Raw genomic sequence first — 18,396 nt, 5'->3', positions numbered from 1 at the left:
GTATATTGGCACTGAAGTCACAGCTAATCGAGTAAAAGCGGTAACATTTCTACTTGTGGAGAGTGACAAGCCAAGCCAAGCATGACATGTCAGAGTAAGAATTCCAACCAGCAGGATGAATATATAGAAGCACAAAAATCGAGAATACAAAATTAGAAGAAAAACACTAGTCTAACTAGTAATATAATATACATAATAATAGCAACATAATGCTAATTACCATATAAACAAATAACCATAGCTATATTAACTGCTAATTGAGCTGGCAGTTATGGCTTAATCTCATACCTGAATTTTCGCGCAGCAATATTGCTTTGACTAGTTATATACCACAAACACGTTTGCACCAGGCATTATGGCCTATAGCTAATAAACTTGCACAGGGGTAAGAAGCGTCCGATAACTCATCTCTTTTGGGTACCCTATTTTATATCCTGTGTAGCATTAGGCGCACGATTACTTTTTACTACTAATTTTATAACACTTAGTCAGAGAACAGACTGGCGAAGGACTTCCTTAGATTCCGGATAGTGTCCGCTTTAGCTTCATCTTCATTCGTTGACGAGCGGAAGAATGGCGACTGGGTGAAGTTGAAGGCGTTGGTCAGAGACTGGGACTTGCTAATTAAAGAAAAATAGAAATACGTTTACAATAGGCAACAATTAGTTAGAAAAAGATGGCAACGCCTGTCATTGGCAGTCGTATAGAGCATGAGAACAAGAAAGGCAGACATTTTTCTGGTAGGTAGACCTGAGGAATCACAGCACTTAACTTGTGATGTAGTTGATTACTATTACAGTTTTGGTGCTTTATATCTATGTGACAACACAGCAACAATGATGGAAATTTATCCCAGTGACAATAATATCTTCTTCTTGATTAAGGAACATTAGAAAATGAAGCTCATCTCCGTCATGCTTTGAACATAATTGTTGCTATAGTGATATGAGTCCAGGCTTGGACTGGCACACCGGAGAACAGGAGAATCCTCCGGTGGGCCGCTGTGCAGTAGTGAGCCACCACCCTCTTATATGAGCAGTACTTGGCACTATATACTTGAATCACTATGTACAGACAAAGGCGGCACCTTAATCATTTACCAATCTACCCAGTTCATCGTTATATAGATTTGTGATTGAGGATAATGTCACATATGCATGTAGCTGAAAAGTGGGGTTGGTTACTGGTGGGTCAGAGCTGAGCAAAAATGGCGCGGAAGAGCTAAAAGTAGCAACATTTTTGAGCAGTCTCATATTGCACAAAAATTTTGCAACTTTTCAAAACTTTTTACACTAGTTTTCTGGTGTAAAAGTTTACATGAATTGGGACATAAGGACTATTTTTGACTGTACAAAATTCATGAACGTGGGCCATCTTGAAGAATTTGCCGCAAAAAATGGCAATGAACACTACAAAACAAAAAAGAAAAGTAACTTAAATACCCCTATGAGTCCATCTGTATGCAATCTGTGTGCTGCCTGATTTTAACCTTGCAGTGGATAGCAGAAGTTTTGCTTTTTTATTTTTTAAGTAAAAAAACATAATCACTGATGAAACTCTGATGGTAAAAAGAGACACACACTGACTAAACACTGATGAGAATTGGTACATTTTTTTACATGTGAGAAAAAATGGACGCCTGAATGAAGCCCAAGATTTTTAATTAGACACTGATGACTTTTAAAGTACCATTTTATATTGGTATAGTACCAACTTATCTGGGCACCATCTTGTATAATGCTGATTATTAGAAGTTATTAGACACTGAACACTTTAACAGTAACATCTTGTCCTGGTAGAGTACCAACTTATCTGGGCACCATCTTGTATGATGCTGAATATTAGGCAGTTGTTAGACACTGACCTCTTTTAGAGTACTATCTTGTCCTGTAGAGTACTAGCATATCTGGGCACCATCTTGTATAATGCTGAATATTAGGCAGTTGTTAGACACTGACCTCTTTTTGAGTACCATCTTGTCCTGGTAGAGTAACAACTTATCTGGGCACCATATTGTATGATGCTGATTATTAGACAGTTATTAGACACTGACCACTTTAACAGTACCATCATGTATTGGTAGAGTACCAACTTATCTGGGCACCATCTTGTATAATGCTGATTATTAGAAGTTATTAGACACTGAACACTTTAACAGTGACATCTTGTCCTGGTAGAGTACCAACTTATCTGGGCACCATCTTGTATGATGCTGAATATTAGGCAGTTGTTAGACACTGACCTTTTTTAGAGTACTATCTTGTCCTGTAGAGTACTAGCATATCTGGGCACCATCTTGTATAATGCTGAATATTAGGCAGTTGTTAGACACTGACCTCTTTTTGAGTACCATCTTGTCCTGGTAGAGTAACAACTTATCTGGACACCATATTGTATGATGCTGATTATTAGACAGTTATTAGACACTGACCACTTTAACAGTACCATCATGTATTGGTAGAGTACCAACTTATCTGGGCACCATATTGTAGGATGCTGATTATTAGACAGTTATTAGACACTGACCACTTTAACAGCACCATCTTGTCCTGGTAGAGTACCAACTTATCTGGGTACCATATTGTATGATGCTGATTATTAGACAGTTATTAGACACTGACCACTTTAACAGTACCATCTTGTATTGGTAGAGTACCAACTTAGAGTACTATCTTGTCCTGTAGAGTACTAGCATATCTGGGCACCATCTTGTATAATGCTGAATATTAGGCAGTTGTTAGACACTGACCTCTTTTTGAGTACCATCTTGTCCTGGTAGAGTACCAACTTATCTGGGCACCATCTTGTATGATGCTGATTAAGGCAGTTATTAGACACTGACTACTTTTAGAGTACTATCTTGTAGTGATAGAGTACCAACTTATCTGGGCACCATCTTGTATGATGCTGATTAGACAGTTATTAGACACTGACCACTTTAACAGTAACATCTTGTATTGGTAGAGTACCAACTTATCTGGGCACCATCTTGTATGAAGCTGATTAAGGCAGTTATTAGACACTGACCACTTTTAGAGTACTATCTTGTAGTGATAGAGTACCAACTTATCTGGGCACCATCTTGTTTGATGCTGATTATTAAGCAGTATGGCTATTGGTTAATTGTATGACGATATGCCAAATGGAAGACCAAGACAATGTACCATACATGTGTCGATTCTTACATGGCCGTGGGGGTATAATGACTGTATTAAATGCTTAGTCATCCTAAGTCAGATCCTTGTAAAGATCAACAACATGCATTTGGAAATTCTGGCAGAAAACATGGTTCCGCTGCCAGACAACCATCATAAAGTAGCATAGAAATACTGTAGTTGACAAATCACAAGAAATCAATATTTTACAAGGACGCTGTCCTGACGTAGATCCTCCATAATATGTTCTGAATTAAAGGCAATCAGTGAATGAGGGATCTAAAAAAAAAGCAGTATAGGGTCAATATCCACAACAGCGTTCAATGTGCGTGTAGTGATTTCCAACCCTATTAATGATTATAGTTAAATGCTTTAACCATTTTAGAGAGGGTAGCACCAAGTAGTAAAAGCCAATAAAAAGTAGAAAAATGGAATTTGTTTTTACGTTAGAATGAACTCTTATGGAGTCGAGTTATTTTAACAAGACATACTGCATATACAGTTGTGTGAAAAAGTGTTGCCTCTTCGTGTTTTCCAATTCTTTTGCATGTTTGTCACACTTAATGCTTCAGATCACCAAGCAAATTTAAATATTAAACAAAGATAACACAAGTGACACAAAGTGCAGTTTTAAAATGAAGGTCTTTATTATTAGGGGGAAAAAGAAATCCAAAAATATATGGTCCTTCGTGAAAAAGTGATTACCCCCCTATCACATCTTTGGGAAGCCGAGTTCAACTTCCCTAGCCACTCGCAGGTCTGATTATTGCCACACCTGTTCTCAATCAAGAAATCACTTAAATAGGACCTGTGTGACAAAGTGAAGTAGACCAAAAGATCTTCAAAAGCTAGACATCATGCCGCATTATAAAAGACTCATTGCCAGTTATCGCAAACGCTTGATTGCAGTTGTTGGGTGGCCTAACCAGTTATTAGGTTTAAGGTGCAATCACTTTTTCACAGAGGCCCTGTAGGTTTGGATTTTTTTTTCCTTTAATAATAAAGACCTTCATTTAATATATGCATTTTATGTTTACTTGTGTTATCTTTGTCTTTTATTGACATTTGTTTGGTGATCTGAAACATTTAAGTGAGACAAACATGCAAAAGAATAGAAAATCAGGGAAATCAGGAAGGGGGCAAACACTTTTTCACACCACTGTAAAAATGATGCTACAGTAGGTATAATAATTCTCTTGCAGTAGTTCGGTGTCCTTGACCACAGCTAGTGAAAGTTCAATAAAATCCCAGCAGTCATAATTCAGTGAACTTGTTTTTTATTCAGCAAGTCAACAGGACTCATTTCAGCCCAATCATAAGCTTTCGTCGACATTTCATGAAAGCTTGAGATAGGCTGAAACCCATCCTATTGACTTGCTGAATAAAAGTTTGCTGCATCGTGAATGGCAGGCTTTACTGAAGTTTCACCACTTGGATTTCAACGAGCACCACCCTATGGCTGGGGTCACACAGTTGCGAGTGTGATGTGCAACTCTCGCATCAATACCCGACACTGCTGCCGACACTCGGACCGGAGCGTGCGGCTGCATGTATTTCTATGCAGCAGCACACTACGGTCCCGAGTTCCGGGTATTGATGCGAGTTTCTCTCATCACACTCACAAGTGTGACCCCCGCCTAACAGCAGACTACTGATCTTTTTTGAGTTTTCAATTGACCACAGCGAGAATGCACATAGCTGTATTATGCATCCATGTTATACAGATCAGTACCATGGCTCTAGTCTCAACCATCCCAGATCCAGCAGGACAGTCACAAATTTGAGGAGCAGTCCCAGGAGGGCAGGAGGGTGGTGGTATGTTCTGTTTTAAACTGTATCAGCATCTTTAGGAAAGAAATTCATGAATATGATGGTGGTGTGGGGAGCTGGGTGAAATGTAGGGGGTGGAATGGTGGGGCATCAAACTGTGGGGTAATGTAGGACATTGTATGGTGTGTGTTTGTGGGGTTGGGAGCATCATACTGTGTGGGGGGTACTGTGAGGGCATCATACTGCGGGGGGGACTGTGGAGGCATCATCATAGTGTTATGGCACTTGTAGGAGCATTATACTATGTGACTGGGGTTTTGGTTGCATTATACTATGTGGCGGATCATATTGTGTGGGGGGCAGTGTGGGGGTTTCATATTATGGAAAGAAGGGTGGGCATCATACTGTGTAAAGGAGCACTCTAGGTACATCCTTTTAAATTTGGGAGGTATGCAATATTATGGAATCAATAGCTTGTTATTGCCCAATTCCCTACCTGCAGAGGCCTCTTATTTTTTGCTTTTCATGAGAATATAGATAGGCATTTCTTAACCAGTCCAAACTACACCAGTATAAAATGGCATAGGCATTTTAATAAATTAGTTATATCATTCCCCGTCTGTGAGCTTAAAAAGGATTGTCCCAACTTCCTTTCTTCAGCAGTGCACTGCTCACGGCTTTCCGCTTGGTCAGCGGTGGTGCACTCCTGAAGATTGACAGTTTGGACAGCTGGCATAGTCGTGCCACTAGTCCACACTGATCGCTCTTGCGGTCTACTACTAGAGGCTGTTTTACGGTGCCAGCATAGTGTATGAGAGTTTAAGAAATCTCACGTATTTGCTGCAAAATAAATCTTTAGAGTAAATTGAGAGGAGCCGAGGGTTAAAGATCCGCAGAAGGTCAATCTATGGTGCGGATGTTGGAAGGAATATCATCCTTTTCAATGCACCCTTCACGGCTCCTTCACAGTTTTATCAGCAGCGGTAAATGCCTAATGGGAAGTCTATAGTGGAGATGCCACATGGGAATGTAGTCTAATGGGTAAGAAAAATTTGGGATTTTCTTTTTTTTTTTCACATATGACAAAAATGAATGTTAAACTGTTGGTATTGGATAGAAGATGGATGAAAATTAGATCCAAGACACTGATGAAAAATGGTCCAAGGGTAACGTTTCTCCTTGCGGAGAGTGACATGTCAAGCCTGACATGCCGAGGTGAGGAGACTTTTAAGCCGAAATGCTCCTTTGGGAAATATGCAAATTGTCTCTTCAGTGATTCTGGTTTTGACTTTTATCCGAAGTCATGTGACAAGGCTCGTTGGAGAGTCGCTATTGACTTATAGGATAGCTAGTTCCTATAGTTCTAGTTCTCTTCTTCTCCGAAGAGACAATTTTCTTGTACGCAAAAACACCCTGATGTCTGAATGAGGCCTTAGCATCCTAGAAAACTCAATTAATGGCACATAAGGAAAAAATTAGAGTTCATAAAGGTCTGCAATACAGAATGACTGCCTGGGATGATGAAAATAGGAAGAAGATGTATTCTTATTTTATTAGCTGAGGTGTCAAGAGCAATGAATTATTCTTTACAGGAGGTAATGGCTGGAGTCGGAGATACTACTTCAGTTACTACAAGCCAGGAGAGATACAGGGTGAACGTGGGAGGAATGTGACTAATCACCCAAGGATTTCCTTCTTTTTTTCGTGACACCTCCCAACAATAACCACAATGCGCTCACGTGATAGGAAGTGTTTCTAATAATACAAGCACTTACGGCTGATTGCAAAATGAGGAAAGATCTTTTTTGTACTGTTACATAATGGGCCATCAGGTGTAGGAGACAAAGATGACTTCTAATTAAGGAAAATGATGAAGTATTACTATCTGTATAGGGCTGATGCTGAATCTGCAGATTGATGCCTAAAAAAAGGTTCTATTGCACATACAGAAATAATAATTTGAATTAATCTCGTGAAGGTAAAATAGGATAGTTTGGTTTGGTTAACACTCTGCTTTCTTAACAGACCAGCCTTTTTTTTAACTCCTGACATGCCTTTTAGTAAGGACAGATGCAGACATTTTTCTCTCCATTCGAGAAAATTGGACTCCGAGCAGAGTTTGATCAGAGTGGGTTCCGATTTTCTCGGCGATGGAGAGAAAAAAAAAGAGTTTTTCCACCTTCTCCACTCTTCCGTGGATATCGGACCGACCCAAAGATATGAATCGACGAGCGCCAACTCATTCTCGGAGACAAATCGTACATGGTGCCCTATTTTTATTCGGCTCATGTGGACGGCCCCTTAGAATAACATGGGTACGATTGCTATCTGTCAAAACCACGGATAGCACTCGCCTGATTAAAGCCATCATCTGCACGAGCCCTCAGTGTAAAAAAATAATGTGGAGTATCCTTTTTTAGAACTCTGTGTTGTGCCGTTCCTCTGCCATTCCTAAATTGTCAATTGGGAGTTCCCATTTCACCATGTCAAAGGAAAGCGTGCTTTCATACAAGCAAACTGAATACTAGGCTGCATAATAGTTGTAATTCTACACCTTTCCATTTGATTTTATTATCTTTGACCAATTCCCAAAACTGAGATCAGCTTCTGATATGTTCACACTTGTGTTGTGGCGTCTGTTGCACCGTGGACACCACTGGCGCCCAATAGACCTCATTGACTTAAGGGTCTGCATCAAGATTGGAAGTTATTCTCTATCCATAGGATGAGGATAACTTCCTGATCGCTGGGGGTCTGACTGCTGGGACCCTAGTGATCCCGAGAACGAAGCTCTGAAGAGCCCTGTCTGAAAGGTGCCGACGTTGAGCATGTGTACCTCTTCTCCATTAAATCTGAGTGGGAGCACCAGAGATAGCATTCAAGCAGATCCCTTCTTTGGGATCGGCAGGGCTCCCTGCCATCGGACCCCCAGCAATCAGGAAATTATCTATGCTGTGTGGATAGGGGATAACTTCCAGTCTTTCTGCAAACCCTTTTGTCAGTGCCCTTTGGTTCGACTGGAGAAATTGTGCGACAAGTTGCCCAATTTTTTCCGTCACATCTGATGGAATCTGTGACGGAGCAGATGAGAACAGAGTCTAGCATTATTTTCTGGTTGTAAGTGCTCCTTCTGGTGTATTTAAGACATATCTTAATTTTATCAAAGCCGTTACTTAGTATATATATTCACTACAGTCTTACTTCAGCTGTGGGTGGGGATGGGGTTTTTGAGGTGGGTCCCTCTGATGACTGGGTGATGATTCCACACTGCTCACAGGAGGTAATGTCTGTTCTACAGAAAATGGCTGTGGACCTGTAGCGATGGACGGCCCTGGCGGTTCATTCTCTGGAAGCAGGTCTTGACCAGGAGGCTTTTGCTGATCCACACTCTGTGGAGGCTGATCAAATTCTGATCCTTGGGGTTGTGCTGGGCACCCTAGGTTTAGCACAAGAAAAACTTCACATGGTGAAAGTATTAATGGCTTCTACAACATTTCTGATCTCACCCACTGTCTGTTACAGTGTGGAGCAAATGATATCCATGCAAACGTGATGCAATCTTTAAGGAGCAGACAAAATAGCTTTTTTATTACATATTGCTGCACAATATAACAGTCTGTGATAAAAATGTGCTATTGGTATTGTCCTGACAGTACAGTCTCTGGCACGGCACCTTACTATAGGTTACCAGTTTTCTTGATTTCACCAAGAGTGATGAGCGAGCATGCTCGAATAAGGTGCTATCCGCATGCTCGGGTGCTAACCGAGTGTCTTCGGCATGCTTGAATACTATGCTTGAGTCCCCGCCGTGGTTGCATGTCTCGTGGCTGTTCGACAGCTATAACACATGGAGGGATTGGCTGTTTGTTAGGCAATCCCTGCATGTGTTGTGGCTGTCGTACAGCCGCGAGACATGCAACTACGGGGACTCGAACATAGTATTTGAGCACGCCGTAGACACTCAGGTAGGACCCGAGCATGCAGATAACACCTTATCCAAGCACGTTCGCTCATCACTACTCACCAACCATTGACTTCACAACAGTGAAATAGACCTGTATACCTCCACATTATATAATGTAAGCCCTTGCAAGAACAGAAGAGTCCTAGAGATAATGGTTATTTTGATATGGCTCGGGGCAATGGTTATTGCCGGATATAAATACAGAACTCTATGCTGTAAAGAGCAGTAAAAGCTTCAATTAAATTATCGCTAGATGAAAGAGGTTAAAGTCCAAGTAAAGTATAAAACAATCACACTCACTGAAAAGGCAATATCTTTTTTTTTTTTAACATAATGATATATTAAAATTCTGTAAAGAAAATGCCCATTCTTGGTAATTTCTGGATTGGCTTAAAATGCCTAAATGGTCTATTTTCTTTATACAGTGTTCATTATTTTCCGCATGCACATCCATGATACAATTCTGCCTGCAGACCCCCATTAGGAGGAGCTCTGCAGAACAATGTATATACACAAACGTAATAATAATACAAATGTTGGCTCCCCCTATTGGTGGCGGCAGACAGCTGGAATTTTGTCATTCAGTTCTTTGTCTATGTCTGGACATGGATTTAGAGCTATATACCGTATATAAAAAAAAAATAAAGCCTTGGCCCTAATAAAAATGTAAGAAAAAAATGAATCAGCACAAAGTGTTAGACAATAAAATTAGACATTATATTTATAGGGATACAATTCTAGTGTGAAACCAAACCCTTAACATTCCCATAGTACCACAGAGCTTAGAAAAACAGCGTTCAACCATTTTGTCCTCACAATGAGCGTTTGATTGTTCAGACCACATGTTGATGAGCAGATTATAAGACATCCAATACTTGTTCGGCAATCGCTATCATTCAACGGCATTTCACTTTGTTCGCTGTGCTCTGCTTTACGGCCGGCGCTGACACAGTCAGTGCGGGAAGCTGACGCCGGGGGACGTGACAGACATCGGAATGTGAGTATGTAGTGTTTTTTTTTTTTAACTTTTACAATGGTAACCAGGGTAAATATCGGGTTACTAAGCGCGGCCCTGCGCTTAGTAACCCGATATTTACCCTGGTTACCCGGGGACTTCGGCATCGTTGAAGACAGTTTCTAGAAGTCTTTCCCCTGATCGTTGGTCGCTGGAGAGCTGTCTGTGTGACAGGTCCCCAGCGACCACACAACGACTTACCAACGATCACGGCCAGGTCGTATCGCTGGTCGTGATCGTTGGTAAGTCGTTTAGTGTAACGGTACCTTTAAAGTCGTTGTGTGGTCGCTGGGGAGTTGTCACACAGACAGCTCTCTCCAGTGACCAACGATAGATTAGGGGCAAATGCTGAACCATCACTGCCATCATCTGTACTCCAAATGAGTATGTTCTGTTTTCAATGCAGATGTACTCAGGCTAATAGACTGGGAAAAATTGGGGGTTTTCATGTCACATGCATACATTTTTTTTTACAGGAATGAAGAAAAATTATTAATAAAGTGATTTGCAAAGTTTTATAACTTTCCATGCTGGCCAAACCTGTTCAAAAATAAATGCAAAGTTTAGTTACGCTTTAAGTACTATAAGTCGCAAGACAAGGCCGCTTTGGATTGAAGTTGTTTTTCTAGCACAACACATAGATGCACAATTGTATCTGGAGAATTTAGACTTATCACCCTGAAGTCTTTGTCATAGTCCTTAAAGCATTTATGGACAAGTTTTGGAGTGTGGTAGATCGCGTTATCTTGCTGAAAGAGACCACTGCCATTTGGTCTGTGCAAGCTTTAGGAAGGTGGTCAGAGTGACATCAACTTGAAGGCCATGTATTCCCAGATGAAAAATGCCACTGCCTCAGCTTTCATGTCTTCTGCCCCCATACTGTGGACTGGTGCCAACTTTCTCTCAGGTAAGCAAACCACATACGATGTGTGATTCATTAGGCCACCTTCTTCCATTGCTCCAGTTCTGAGTCTCACAGGCCCCTTGTAAGCACTTAAGTGATGGACAGTGGTTGGAATAGGCACTCGTACAGCAATTGGCAATACTTTGTCTTGACACTAGATATGGGTGGATCAATTTGCAAGACTTCGCTCCATTGGCCAGGTCAGTAATCTCTCGCAGGTGGCAGGAGCTCTGTGAATCTCTTAACTTCCAGGATCCCCTCATGTCGTAATGATCCCGTTGCACTGGGGATCTTGGAATTATGAAACTCGCAGAGCTCACGACCATAGACCTGACCTTACCAATGAACCAAGGTCCCACATACCATCTCTACTTGACACGTATGTATTTTGGCCAGTATTAACCCTTTCAGCAATTTATGCTACTGTAGTTTCAAAGAGAGGAACCACTGGAGAAGGACACCATGGTTGGAAGACTAGAAGGAACAAGGCGAAGAGGAAGACTAGCAACCCGATAACCGCAGAAAAAACCCTGGTGGACCGATCTCGACTTGCACAAGATCTTCATATAGAGTGTTTATCCATCAATTCTCCCATGGATCAAGATCAAGCTGAAGGCCCTTATATAATAAAGCTTCTAAATGGCATTTTACCCGATGGGCTAGTCTTTGGTGTCCATGGTCATTCATTAGTCATTGGGTGTCTGTTGCTGGTTAACTATTTGGCCTCCTTTGTATCACTTTTCATATGCACTTCCACTGCCATATAGCGCTGCCATTTACTAGCAGCAGGTTTTCACCTTCACAGTGGACGCCGGACTGCGAACGCACCTATATTATTTCACCTTATACTTGGTGCGTTCCGCCAGTCCTAACATATATATATATATATATATATATATATCTCCTTGACTGTGTTCTCCATTGGAACACTACAAGTACACATACTAACATAGCACCAGAGATGGAGCAGAGATTAACAATTGGCCCAGTTTATTGTGTCGTTGATGTGCTGTCTGACGATTTACTGATTATATCACTGGACCACAAAAAGAAAAGTTAAATGTCAAGTTCATCTCTGCTCCCTCAGAATTGTGAGTATAATTTTAGTAGGTCCGTAATATGATAAGGTCTTCCGGAGGTATTTGTGGTTAGATACTACAGTATATACTATCACTCATGATGTCTGAATCAAATGATTACCAGAATTAATTTTATGCCATGACCCAGGCTGACATCTCATATTTGCAAGCAGTTCATATATATTTAGTACAGAATTGTGAAATGTATTAGTAACCGGATCAGCAGATCTGAGAAAAGGCAACATGTGAAGCTTTTCTTCTTCCTTAGTTTAGCAGAACATTGTGGCCGCTATCAAGCGTTTCCATGTGGTCTGAGCAATCTGCTGCTGATTCTGCTATTTAAGAAAACTAGTTTCCCCCTGTGCCGGTATAATCCAGAAATGGTAGTATGACTGAAAAATTAGTAGGATGCCATTAGTTTACTCTTTAGGACTATTCTTAGCACAACATCTTAAGAATTTTACTAAAAATGTAGATAACACGTAAATAGTATGCCGAAAACAAACCCAATCATTTCTATATTATACTCATAGTTTGGTGACAACTTACCTCAGTTATTTGTAATGCATTCCTTGACATTTTATAACATAACATACAGTAGCCAAATGCTTCATGTTGTAAACATTGAGCCTACAAGGCCACAAACTTGTAAAGACTGCAGTGTGGTGCCAACTTGGTCACCTTGTAAGTTCACGGCAAACTGACACCTATTGGGGTTCTACACCTATCATGGACCGCTAGTTATCAAGTAATGCATGATATTATCATAACATCCTAAACCTAGGGCTGAAGCTGGATGGGGACGTTGGCCTTGACACAAGTGAGTTAGAAAAAGTTAGAACCATTTGCTTGCCTTGATCGCAGTATTGTGTAGGTTGTAAGGTGACCCCATTAACCTGTATTACGCTTCATTGTGGCAGCAGCACAAAATGATCCTTGACCACGCGACCTGAGCTGCTGTCAAAGTCGCTATCCAGCCCAAGCCTAAATCTTGAACCTGGTCTGTCTCTTCCACAAACACTTCAGATATGGTGCTAAACGTTTTTGTGTTGTCCAAATTCGATCAATTTTTACATATTTTAACAAATTGTTTTTGATATGCCCTGGACACAGATTACCAGGGGAAGGAGAGGACTGGCAGAAGAGGAACAAAAGAAGTTGTGATGTACAGGTGCACTGGGAAATCTATGAAAGGCTTGGTCTGACATAGAAATATATCTAGAAAGGTTATACCAGAACTGGTAGAGAAGGAGGAATTGGAAAGGGTGGACTTGTATAGAGCATAGGATGGAAAAGATTGGTCTGGTACAAAGAAGACATTAGGAAAAAGTCTCCTAGGTAAGTAAATGTCTGGAAGGCTAGGGTACCACCAATGTATAGTATCTCATCTGAGAGAATTGGGTCAATTATGCAAGTCATACTGTGATCAAAGTCACCAGAGTTTGACCAGAGTGTGAGCATAGTGATGAGATGAGGAGAAGATGGAAGAAAAAAAGGTCTCCATTTTCTCCATTGTGTCATTCCATGGAAATCCGACTGCACTGACGTCATCCGAGTTCAGACCGATGTTTTCCACATACTCATTGTCTTGGGTGGCAAGGGCGATCCGAATATTGGATCAAACTCGGGCATGCTGTGATTTTTCCCATGGACATGTTCATGGCCCCATAACATAACATTGGTCTGAGTGCGATCCGATGTTTGATGGATCACACTCGGACCGATTTATAATATGATCATGTGCATAAGCGCGAAGAATAAGTGGTTTGGCACAAATACAACTGTGGTGTGGCACAATGAAAAAAGCGTGAAGAAGTAGTGTGATTCCCCTGAGGAGCAAATGGAGTAGTATGACAGATACTGGTAAAAAGGAAGAAGATGCCAGACACCACCAGAGATCTTAGGATATGGTCACACGTTGTGTTTTTGCCATGTTTTTTTCCCTATGTTTTTCTGTCCCAGCATAGTGAACACAATTCTAAAATTTCAAGCATATACTGCTTATATTTTACTTGTAGATTTCAAGCCGTTTTGAATATGCAGCCCGTATAATTGCAGTGAATAGCTCTGTCTTGTATTAGGCATGGGCTACAGCAGCAGTTTTCTCTTGGAAATAAAATCTAGTAGTTATTCTATGTGAAATGCAGTTTCTGACATAATCTGGCCTGAGGCCAATGCCGTAGTTTCACAAGCTGACAGTAGAAAATGTTCCTTTTAAACATAAAACAATTGCAAAACTCAACCAAAGAGAAACAATGGCTGCATTCCAGCTATTTAGCAAAACACTAAATCCTAGAAGATGAAAGCCGTTTTAGCAGTTTTTGAGAGCGCCCTGACAGATATCCATTATTGTAAGACCTTCGATAGGGTACGGCACACCTGAACTTTCTGAAAAGTTCATGCAAGTCGATACCGCTCCACTATAATCATTAGGAGATGCAAGTACTGTACGTCAGAGTAAATCTTATTTAAGGGCTGATTTACATGAAAAAAATCACAATAGATACACAACTATCTCCTCAATAAAATCAATGGCTTATTGAAATCTATAAAGGCTCATGAGGGTGTTCAACCTTCCAAGAAAATCAGCTCTGTGTCCAGGTCATGATTAATATTGGTGAGTGTCCAACATCTCAGCCTTAGGGCTAAGATCAAGAGTAGTTCTTAAAGGGACTCTGTCACCTGAATTTGGCGGGACTGGTTTTGGGTCATATGGGCGGAGTTTTTGGGTGTTTGATTCACCCTTTCCTTACCCGCTGGCTGCATGCTGGCTGCAATATTGGATTGAAGTTCATTCTCTGTCCTCCATAGTACACGCCTGCGCAAGGAAAGATTACCTTGTGCAGGCATGTACTACGGAAGACAGAGAATGAACTTCAATCCAATATTGCAGCCAGCATGCAGCCAGCAGGTAAGGAAAGGGTGAATCAAACACTCGAAAACTCCACCCATATGACCCAAAACCAGTCCCGCCAAATTCAGGTGACAGGTTCCCTTTAATGTCCAACATCTCGGCCTTTGGGCTAAGATCAAGAGTAGTTCCTAACAGTTGTCAGGTGCCACCGGTGACGGATAGGTACATTTCACACAGGGAGTAGAAGCTTCTTCCTCTACATAGGTTGGTACAATGGATACCTATAGGTCTTAATCAAAGTCATAGGTTGAATGCCCGAGATGCTAAGTGCCCAAAAAGCATTGACCCTGTGGTTACATAAATTTATGGGTGTGATAACCTTCTTGTGATACGGTACTCTTGCATGCACACTGGCTTCACTGATTTGAGTCTTGGTCTTCTGGCTTAGCCAATGTGTGTTTTTTTTTTTTTCAATGTTCCAGTTGGATGTCTGGGCCATAGTCACAGCACAAATCTTTATTTTACTTATTTATTTTTTTGTTACTGTATATTCACTGTCCAAGTTTTGTTTGTCATACAGGTCTTTAAAGATACACTGACCTGTTGAGATGTCTCTCCTGGTGATGAAGGGTAAAATTAGCCACCAGGTTCCTCATCCCCTAGAAAACGCTGTTCCCCCATAAAGGGGACGTAGACAGACAGTCTGGTCCCTGGCAAACATTGAGATGGCAGCTCAGAAGAAGCTAAAACTGTGTGCTAGATTGGTTCTCCCATGGCAAAGGAAGGCCACCAATCCAACTCCCTGATTTTAATGTGGCCTTCAGTTGCATATTGTTGGGTAGAGTATGTTGGGGCCCTTTTCCTTTGATATTGAACTTGTGTTAGACCACATACTTGAGCACTTTTTTCACCTAGATGAAAAAAATAGTGGATTTCCAGCTACAAGACACTCAATAAAGTTACTCTTATGCCGGTAAACTCTGATATAAGCAATAATTTGATGCACATTAATAAGTTGTTTGTCTAGGAGCTTCCATATCACTGGATATTCTTTCTCCATTAAACATTTCTCAGCACCGATCACACCGTACTCAACACCACTGCACGAGAGAACCCAACAGTGTTGGCAGCTTTCAAATACTGGCCTCTGGATAGTATTGCTCCGATGACCATGCCTCACTCAAAGTCATTGGAATCCCTTGGTTTTCCCATTCTAATGTCTATTCACACTGAAATTGACCCAAGGAAAACTTGCTCGCTTGATTTTATGCTGCAATCCTGGGTCAAGTGTCTAATCTCCATACAGGGAAGCAGGTACGGACTGGGGCTGAAATTCAGCTTTGGCATTTGAAATCACACAGGCCCATGTTGTCCCCGTCCCCGTGAACCAGATGGGATATTTTAATAATATTACCCTGGATGGAGGAAAGGAAGATTTTCTACAAGACCAATGCTTCCAATGGTACTGGTGGCCTGCTGGGGTAAGTGACGGAGTCAGCGACTTTGTGCTCAATCACAACTCTTAATAGTATGGGTGTCTTGAGAACACGGATTCTGTTAACAACGTAGCAGACAAGGCAGCCCACAACCAGACAGGCCCTTATGGCATTTGCCAGAATTGCCAGATGGCCAGTCCGGCCCTGCAGGGAAGCTCCGATCATGTAAAGGTAAGCGTTGCCAATGACCGTACAGTGCATAGGTATACTCTACTTATCTGTAGTACAGCATATATACGTTTTTCCATTAAAGTCTGACAATATGCTTCAATTATCAAGTGCCACATTCTATTTATGGAATTTCCATTATCCTCTCAATTCCATAGCCAACACAATATTACCTGACTCGTCATCATGGCACCACCATTTGACAAAAACCTTTGTACAGTTTGCACTATTTGGGTATAACCTTGTCTTATTATAAAAAGATTCATGATTTACAATGACAGTCTATAAAATGAAGCATGCATGGAAGATGAGGAATACAATTGACCGTGCTCACTGTACGTATCTAATGATCTATTTCTGTACTGATTTGAATTTTGGATAATTTAAATGTAATGACTTATAGAATGACATGAACATATATTTATAGTTATTGGAAAAATTATTTAAACCAAAATATAATATCACATTAGGACGTTTTAATGTAAAATAAGCAATATTTTTGCTACCGAGGAAAGGAAACATTGAGCTGACCATAGAGCCAATAGCATAAATGATTTATAGGCATTAAAGAACAAAAAATGTCCCTAAAATTTTGACAACCATTTAATGGTAGAATCTGATAACAATGTAATTTGTACTTGCCCAGTCTAACCCTTCCAATGTCTGTTCTTGGGGGCGAAGCACATAAAATAAATTTTTTCTTCCAAATTTTTGCTTTACTCTCCACTAATCAACCATATCTGTGGAAATAATTCAGAGAAAACAAAAATCTACATTTTGAAATAAATATTTAATTTTAGATCTTGGCCCCCAAAAACTTTTGGAAATATTTCTTCTACCTTTAGTATATTAAAGGGACACTGTCACCTGAATTTGGAGGGAACAATCTTCAGCCATGGAGGCGGGGTTTTTGATTCACCCTTTCCTTACCCGCTGGCTGCATGCTGGCTGCAATATTGGATTGAAGTTCATTCTCTGTCCTCCATAGTACACGCCTGCGCAATTACCTTGCGCAGGCGTGTACTATGGAGGACAGAGAATGAACTTCAATCCAATATTGCAGCCAGCATGCAGCCAGCGGGTAAGGAAAGGGTGAATCAAATACCCCAAAACCCCGCCTTCATGGCTGAAGATTGTTCCCTCCAAATTCAGGTGACAGTATCCCTTTAAATCATCTACTTTATGAAAAAAAAAGCAAAAACAAAAGTTAGCTATGATAGCAGAGGTTTTGACTGGTGGGAGAGCGGAGGCTGAGATTGTTAATCCAGAAGAGCGTATGCGTCCACCGCTGCTCTCCTCTGGGACTGGAGATGGACTCTCTAAAGGCTGTTCACGTGCTGAGTTTTACCCCCACGGAACAAAAAAACCCGCAACGTTTTGCAATACCAGTAAAATTAATAAGAATTCCGAATCTCGTAGACATGCCGCTCATTTTTTTCCTTACAGATTTGAACCATCAAAGAATTTTTTTCCAAATTTGCAGCAATTGTTTTTGAGGTTTTGCAGCATTTTTCACCCATTCAAATGAAATGAGGGCGTAAAAACACATTAAAGGGTTGTCCGGAATTTAACATTGATGGCCTATCCATAGGATAAGTCATCAATGTCTGATCAGTGGGGGTGCAACACTCGGCTCTCCCGCAGATCAGCTGTTCCTGGCGTTGGCGGCAGTCGGGAACTGCTCAGCTTCACGGCTCCGTTAACTGTATATTGATCAAATCAACAGGACATTGATATGCAGTACCTGACCACGACCACTATTCCTTCGACCATTCCTGGTTTTGGAATGCAAAATACTGACCATATATTGAGTTTTCTATTGTGCTGGGCTTCATTTTCGGAGAAGAACAGCACTGGGTTGTTGGGTCTCTTACCCTTCATTTTAGCGATCGGTTGGGGTCTCAGCACCCTGATTACCTACTTATCAAATTTTTTTACTTTTTTTTTAGTATGTTTCAAACTTCATTTACTCTTTAAGAAACAGTACCAGG

The 18,396-nt window shown here is 40.9% G+C and overlaps 1 protein-coding gene across 1 annotated transcript in view; it reads right to left on the bottom strand.

Annotated features, from left to right (window-relative positions):
- Nucleotides 1–373: 373 nt before the first annotated feature.
- Nucleotides 374–18,396, bottom strand: part of SYN2 (synapsin II) — a 309,739-nt gene continuing 291,716 nt past the window's right edge. Inside the window, exons 12-13 of the mRNA XM_069736779.1 lie at nucleotides 8,127–8,361; nucleotides 374–620 (exon numbers count right to left, since the gene is read on the bottom strand). Of these exons, the coding sequence (XP_069592880.1) occupies nucleotides 485–620; nucleotides 8,127–8,361 (371 nt within the window). The 3' untranslated portion in view covers nucleotides 374–484. The remainder of the gene's footprint in view (nucleotides 621–8,126; nucleotides 8,362–18,396) is intronic.

This window comes from Ranitomeya imitator, chromosome 8 (genome assembly GCF_032444005.1).
Source record: "Ranitomeya imitator isolate aRanImi1 chromosome 8, aRanImi1.pri, whole genome shotgun sequence".
Lineage (NCBI taxonomy): Eukaryota > Metazoa > Chordata > Amphibia > Anura > Dendrobatidae > Ranitomeya > Ranitomeya imitator.
Note: the sequence above shows the minus strand (reverse complement) of the source record. Positions and strands in the feature narration are given on the sequence as shown.